We start from the raw sequence: 8217 nt of genomic DNA, 5'->3' as shown, positions 1-8217 counted from the left end.
TATAGGAGACTCACTCCTTTATAATGAGAACATTTTTTTACTGAGATTCCTCTATGTCTCTTCAAAGGGGTATTGGAGTGCGTCCAAATTTTTGGCAGCCCTTGCAGTCACTGCATATGCAATAACAGTATAGGAGACCCACTCTTAATAATGGGAACAACAAAGCATAACTGATGGCTGGCCCATTAAGAATAGTAAGGGCCGCCTGATGGCCCTATAAAATTAGTGTTTGTGACTTTCAGAGTCCCTCCTTCATAAATGAAACAGGATGTGACTGATGATGTCTCACACACCACATGGCCAGATAAAGTAGTAAAATGTTAAAATTACATTTCCTGGTGAATGCATTTTTCACCGTTGAAAGCAATGCAAAAGTGCAAAAACGCATCAAAAACGCTACATGTGAACATAGCCCAAGGTGTGGAGGAGTATTTTTGTTTTTGTATATTTATTTTGCCTTATATACAAGTCATTACCCTGGAAAGAATGTCCCTGAACATATTTCCCAGGAAAATCCATTTTGGTTTCGTTTTTGTATGTTTTATTGTGAGTCTGTAAAAGTTGAGTAATACCTCTGACAACATTGTTGACAGCAGTGAGCTGGGAGTCAAAAATGCTTCCATGGGTCTTCCCCATACTGTTCCCATGTCATTTGAGCACTGTTTCCATCGATTTGGGCAATTTTTAGGCCCCCTGCAGACCACCAGTGGAGGGTTCCACCGGAAATATGTTCGAGTTTCCCATAGACTTACATTGGGCTCATTATTCGGACAGAGCACTCGAGCATTCCAGCTTGCTCGACCCGAGCAACGAGTACCTGAGCATTTTAGCGCTCGCTCATCACTAATAATAACCTGAAAAAGTTACTTAGTATTTGATTCCAAAAACATGAATTAGTGTAATATGTTTGTAAAGATTATTTATTATACAACATGTACTTGATATATTTTCTATTTAGTCTATATTATAGAATATCGCAACATGCTATACAGTGCTAAAAAATATTTACTATACTGTATAGATGTCTGAAAGATTAAGAAGCAAACCTTAATATCTATCATCCTACTGTTTCACATGATGGTATCATGAAAAGAAACCTTTGTCTTGGTGTGCAAATAATATTTAGTCTATGAATCTTGCATGAGAATAGACTAGTTATAAAGTAATGACTTATACTGGCTTATACAGTATGATGTCTGAAGCAGTTGTTTTGACATATTGCTTAGCTGGAAACAATCAGATGAATAAAATAATAACATAGCTTCATGCAAATAAAACAATTTACCACTATAAGAGAATAGGCCAAAAGTGCAAAAAGACATGTTATTGTGCAAGCAGTTTATATATAGAAAGTTTTGATCACTTGACTTTGGCACTTAACATATGTGCAAACAGCTAATTATCTACATGTACTATTATGAAAGAATTCCTGGATTGCTTCTTACATTCCCAGCTCTCATTCTTCCACGTGACAGTTCAGTGAACAGTAGCACAACTTCCTTTTATATCTTACAAGCATACTTACTTCTTCTAGGAATGATCATATGACTAAAGGCTGAGGATACACATCAAGGTTTGCTTCCTAATCTTTCACATTTCTATATAGCAGTATACAAGATATAGAAGTGCAATAAAATAACATGTGATTTCACTGTGTAACATAATACTATGCAGAATATAAATCAGATGGTGTATAAGTCGTATTTGAATTGTATAATAAATAAGGTTACTAACATAATATAGTAATTTATATTTTAGTACTAAAACACTAGTGCATTTTTTTCATTATTATATAGTAGATAGAAGAAAGAAATAACCATATCTCTGATCATTGAAGCCCAGTGATTGTAACATATTTGCCAACGATACAGCATAGAGTTCATTACACTTATTTAGTCTTTAATATGTTTTATCTATGACATTTTCAGTTTCACTTTTATTAAACAACTGAAATCAATTCAGTCAACATTTTTTCTTCCAAAAATCAGGGCCAAATAAATCACTATAAAGCAACACTCAGAGTATTTAGTTTAACTCAGTGAAGGGCCAAAGCTGACTTGGCATAATTCAGTGTATCCATTTTTATTGCAGTGTTACTTTAAAATATTCTTAGTCATTACATAATAAAGATGGCTAGAATTCATGTCAAGCTGTTCTTGTTTATCTAAATTGTTAAATCAATACAACCTTAATATACATTAATTAAAATAAAATAGAAAAAGAGTGCCAATAATGACTAAACGTAGTACAATCCCCCACCATCCCAATATGATGTTTTTTTCTACAGTAGAGCGATTAAACTCTCCAAGTCAGATTCATTTTAATCAAATGCAGGCTAGCATTTTTGCATGTGGAAAAGTACCCTTAGCTTCCAAGAAAATAACATCTTTTTATAAAGACACACATTGAATAAAGGACAAAAGTCTGATATGTTTTTAAATCATGGAGCCTATGCATCATACTTCATTATGGACAAAAAATGCATCATAGGAATCGCAAAGGACTCTAAATTTTATCTGTTAATATATTACAGATATTTTTCCAAAACTGGTTGTGCAACAGTTAACCTGACATGAAATTGGAACTGAGACACAACATCCCTTTAGCTCTTTGGCAAATGTAGTAGAGTTAGTCAGTAAAATTGGCAAAGAACCAGAATGTACGCATAGAAAGATAGATTGAAGCCACTTTCAGTAACAGATGGCCAGCAGCACAAGTCATACAGAGGCAATACATCAGATTCGAAGGTGAGAAAATGTACAGGTAACAAATATCTGACCACTTTCAAGTCTATTATACTTACAGTTTCATTAGCTTTAAGATTGCTTCCTATTTGTCATGCAAGGTGGGATAAGTTTTCATTTTATACACTTCCTCAAAGATAGAGGTAATTATACTGAATAGCTTTGTAATAAGCCAGAGCACATTGCTTTGGATTATCTACCTTCATTTAACATAGTTCTTTCAATTAGTTAAAAGATCTATTAAATTGAAGTCACTTTCAAGGTCATTGGTGCATATAAAGTGTAACTTTTTAAACATAACCCACTTAGAAAACAATTGCATACATTTAATTTCCTTCTTCATTTTGTTCATTATAATGCACAGATTATAATAATTATTAAATTGAATTTGACTTACTAAATTTTATTTACATGACTTATTTAAGCTCATCTATGTACTCTACATTCTGTGGCATTTCCAATACAAATGATTTTGTTTTGTGGTTCATAGGCTTTACAGGGAGACTAAGTAAGTAAATGCTGATGATGTGTTCCTGTACATAAATGCATCATAATGTATACATTTAATGAGCCATGTAATACCTTATTGTTGTTGTTCATATTTTAATTCTCTTATTTCACTTTATAATTTAATTTCTCTGGTTCCAATTTATAAACACACAAGTGACAAATTAGTAATAATGACAATTTCACTCTGTATATTTTGACATAGAATATACAGTTTTATACAAATTAATTTTCTATTTATTTTTAAATTATTAGCAGTTGCGACTTAAAAGTCTGAAATGTAAAATAAATCTATGTTTCAACGACATATTCTTTATTCAAGGAGTTTTGCAAGAGTTTATAAAAAAAATAGCAAAGAGTAAGGAATAATCTAAAATAAAGAAATAAACATTACTTGACTCTTTAGCTCCCCTACACTACAGGAAAGATGTTCCTATGGTCCTCACCTGTAATGGATGTAATGAGTCCCATTCATCACTGACCTGACTGCTACAACCTGTAAGTGGACTCGGCGGTGACAAACACATGTATGGCCGCTGAGGCCTGAAATCGAATGCAGCAGCTAAATGACTGATGTATGAGCAATCTTTAATTACTAGGAAAAGGTATAAATGGTGAAAGGTGCCAAAACTTCTAAACTAGATACATGCGCTTTCATCTTTTATAAAATTAATAAATTAAAAATTATTTCCTGCCAAATCATGCTCCTCAAAACAAATGATTAAGTATAAAAAATTTTAATGTCAGACAAGTTTCTATAACATATTTCAGGCAAGGGATGACATAGAGGAGACTCCAGGGTGTAGCTCCACAGGTTTAGTCCAAGCACCAAGTCATCACGTTAGCATAACCATGATTTTGCTATTCAGAATTATTTTCCACCAAGCAGATTCATTACTGCATGTGCACAACTGTGTTTGTTATACCTCTTTGAAACAATAGTGTTATGAATGTCTGCTAAAACTTTGGAGGTACCTTTGTAAAGTTTTTTGCACAAGTGAAATATTTCACAACACCTAAAATCAGGCATTTTACAATGATTGTCTGATATCAAACATTTTGAGGGTCACAGATGCCAAATTGTGAGACTTCTTTTAGTCAGTCAAAACTCTACAATACATGTCAATTAAAACAAAATAAAGTAAATGCGACTGATTTGCACTGTGGTATTGGTAATGCTGCCAACTTGGTAAACACATAGGAGCAGATTGACTCACTACAGCCAACTGGCAGTATTAGGCTAATGCATGGGATTAAATTAAAAGAAATTCAATTAATTAAAAGGAACCTGTCAACAGGGAAATGGTGTTCTAGGGGCTAGTAGGTATGACTTACAGCTGCATATCCTAAAAACATCAGAAATTGGCTCCTAGCACCAGAACAGAGTATGGTCGAGAGTAATATAAAAATTACTTTCCAACACAGCAAAGACTGTATTCCATTATCACATAGCTCTCATTGGAGGGTGTACTCACTTAACAGTTTAAGAGCAGAGTGTGTCCTATTCGGTAGTACATGTCCTACTGAAAATGTGAACAGTCCTGTACATTTGAGAAGTCAGAATCTAATTTTATATTAATTTCTGACAGTAAGCAAAATAGTCTGTAGTACTCTTTTCTCAAATGGTGTGATTTACCAGTTTTCCAGTTTGTATTTATATTGTGACCAAGGTTTGCACACTTTTGGGATAAAGTTTGTAACCATGAGTGTCAGATATGGGGTTTAGCTTAATTAAAGGAAATTCTGGCAGTGGCAGAGGCTGAAGTAATATAATTAGTCCTGTTGAAGTAAATAGAGACTATGCATGTGCACTACAACTCCATTGACACAGAAGGCTATAGGAGGAATTCCCAAAAGTCTGAACTCCAGCAATTATATCTTTGTTATGTTTCTTGGGAATAAAATATTCAGTTTATGTAAAAGTGTATTTAGTCAGAAAATCTCTTTAAATTAAGATAAACATTGTGTCAACTAAAGTTAAGAAATATATGTGGATATATGTGAATCTAATGAAAATGTAGAGTCCCTGTGGGTGGAGATAAGGGGAGGGGAAAAAATAATAAATTACTGATAGGGGTTTGTTATAAGTCTCCAAAAATAATGGAAGTAGCGGAGAATATCCTCGTAAAGCAAATAGATGAAGCAGCGACTCAAGGAGAAGTCATTATTATGGGGGCCTTCAACTACCCTGAAATACATTGGGGGACAGAAACATGTAGTTCAAGCAAAGGTAATAGGTTTTTGACAACTATGAGAGACAATTACCTTTCACAACTGGTTCAGGATCCAACAAGAAGGGGGGCACTGCTAGACCTAATATTAACCAATAGGCCAAACCGCATATCAAATATATGAGTTGGGAGTCACTTGGGTAATAGTGATCACAAAATAATATGTTTTCATGTAACCTTTAAAAAGATGTGTAGTAGAGGGGTTACAAGGACACTAAACTTCAGGAAGGCAAATTTCCAACGTTTGAGAGATGATCTTAGTGCAATAAACTGGGACGATATCCTGAGACATAAAGCTACACAAAGCAAATGTGAGAAATTTATTAGCATCCTGAATAGGACCTGTGCACAATAAATACCCTTTGGGAATAAACATGCTAGAAATAGGAGGAAACCACTATGGCTAAATAGAGCTGTAAGGGGCGCAATAAGTGACAAAAAGAAAGCATTTAGAGAACTAAAGCAAGTAGGTAGTGATGAGGCATTAAATAAATCTAGAAAATTAAATAAATTATGTAAAAAACAAATCAAGGCAGCAAAGATTGAGGCAGAGAGAATCATTGCCAGAGAATATAAAAATAACCCCAAAATATTCTTTAACTACATAAATAGTAAAAAACTAAAAAATAATAGTGTTGGCCCCCTTAAAAATAGTCTGGGTGAAATGGTGGATGAGGATGAGGAAAAAGCCAATATGCTAAATGATTTTTTTTCAACAGTATTTACACAAGAAAATCGCATGACAGAAAACATGATTAGTGATAACAAAAATTCTCCATTAAATGTCACTTACTTAACCCAGTAGGAAGTACGGCGGCATCTAAAACTCACTAATGTTGACAAATCCCCGGGCCCGGATGGGATACACCCGCGAGTACTGCAGGAATTAAGTACCGTCATAGATAGACCATTATTTTTAATCTTTAAAGATTCCATAATAACAGGGTCTGTACCACAGGACTGGCATATAGCAAATGTGGTGCCAATATTCAAAAAAGGGACAAAAACCGAACTTGGAAATTATAGGCCGGTAAGCTTAACCTCTACTGTGGGTAAAATCCTGGAGGGTTTCCTAAGAGATGCTATAATAGAGTATCTGAAGAAGAATAACCTCATGACCCAATATCATCATGGGTTTACGAGGGACCGTTCCTGTCAAACTAATCTGATCAGTTTTTATGAGGAGGCAAGTTCTGGACTGGACCAAGGAAATGCAGTGGATGTTGTGTATATGGACTTTTCAAAAGCTTTTGATACGGTTCCACACAAAGGGTTGATACATAAAATGAGAACAATGGGGATAGGGGAAAATATATGTATGTGGGTTAAGAATTGGCTCAGTGATAGGAAACAAAGGGTGGTTATTAATGAAAAACACTCAGACTGGGTCTCAGTTAACAGTGGGGTGCCACAGGGGTCAGTATTGGGCCCCCTTCTTTTTAACATATTTATTAATGACCTTGTAGGGGGCATACAGAGTAATATTTCAATATTTGCAGATGACACTAAACTCTGCAGGGTTAATCAATACAGTGGAGGACAATTTTATATTACAGGAGGATCTATGTAAACTAGAAGCTTGGGCTGATAAATGGCAAATGAGCTTTAATGGGGATAACTGTAAGGTAATGCACTTGGACAGAGGGAATAAAATGTATAATTATATGCTTAATTGTAAAACACTGGGCAAAACTGTAACTGAAAAAGACCTGGGTGTATTGGTGGACGACAAGCTCACGTTTAGTGGCCAGTCTCAGGCAGCTGCTGCAAAGGCAAATAAAATAATGGGATGCATTAAAAGAGGCATAGATGCTCAGGAGGACCACACTTAGAATACTGTGTACAATTCTGGTCTCCGGTGTATAAGAAAGACATAGCTGAACTAGAGCGGGTGCAGAGAAGAGCGACCAAGGTTATTAGAGGACTGGGGGGTCTGCAATACCAAGACAGGTTATTACACTTGGGGTTATTTACTGTGGAAAAAAGAAGGCTTAGGGGTGATCTTATTACTATGTACAAGTATTTGAGGGGACAGTACAAAGACCTTTCTACTGATCTTTTTACTCTGAGGCCTGAGACGGGGACAAGGGGGCATCTTCTACATCTGGAGGAAAGAAGGTTTAATCATAATCACAGATGGGGATTCTTTACTGTAAGAGCAGTGAGACTATGGAACTCTCTGCCGCATGATGTTGTAATGAGTGATTCACTGTTAAAATTTAAGAAGGGCATGGATGCCTTTCTTGAAAAGTATAATATTACAGGTTATAAATACTAGATTCCTTGATAGGGCGTTGATCCAGGGAACTAGTCTGATTGTCGTATGGAGTCGGGAAGGAATATTTTTCCCCAATGTGGAGCTTAGTGTTTGCCACATGGGTGTTTTTTGCCTTCCTCTGGATCAACATGTTAGGCTATGGGTTGAACTAGATAGACTTAGCTTTCCTTCAACCTTAAAAACTATGTTACTATGTTACTATGTATTATAACTAGATATGAGTTCATATTTTTAATTTAAATTTTAATTTAAATTTTGGAATTCGCTTACAAAAAACTTACCCAAAATATGAAAATTTATTCTCAGTTAAAGCATCTAACTGCCTGGAAATAACATGTCTAACCCCTGGAAAAAATTATGGAATCACCTGGCTCGGAGGATATTCATTCATACATGGCACAAAACTAAAGTCATTTCAAATGGCAACTTTAGGGCTTTAAGAAACACTAAAAGAAAT

General features: G+C 35.0%; 1 protein-coding gene across 4 annotated transcripts in view; it reads left to right on the top strand.

Annotated features, from left to right (window-relative positions):
* Window positions 1–1458: 1458 nt before the first annotated feature.
* The window catches only part of LOC141172391 (serine/threonine-protein kinase SBK2-like), a 440216-nt gene continuing 433457 nt past the window's right edge, over window positions 1459–8217 (top strand). Inside the window, exon 1 of one of the 4 annotated variants that reach the window (XM_073656540.1) lies at window positions 1459–1573. Coding sequence is in view for 2 of the 4 variants with exons in the window: in XM_073656538.1 (XP_073512639.1) it covers window positions 2701–2747 (47 nt within the window). In the remaining 2 variants the exon portion in view is untranslated. Of the gene's footprint in view, window positions 1574–2604; window positions 2764–8217 lie in introns of those variants that run through there. The other 3 variants (XM_073656538.1, XM_073656541.1, XM_073656539.1) reach the window with 3 other exon arrangements.

The sequence above is a fragment of the Phyllobates terribilis genome, unplaced genomic scaffold (assembly GCF_046119375.1).
Source record: "Phyllobates terribilis strain yellow unplaced genomic scaffold, ASM4611937v1 Scaffold_12__6_contigs__length_324123572, whole genome shotgun sequence".
Taxonomy (NCBI): domain Eukaryota; kingdom Metazoa; phylum Chordata; class Amphibia; order Anura; family Dendrobatidae; genus Phyllobates; species Phyllobates terribilis.
The sequence above is the reverse complement of the archived record's forward strand: the minus strand, read 5'-3'. Positions and strand labels throughout refer to the sequence as shown.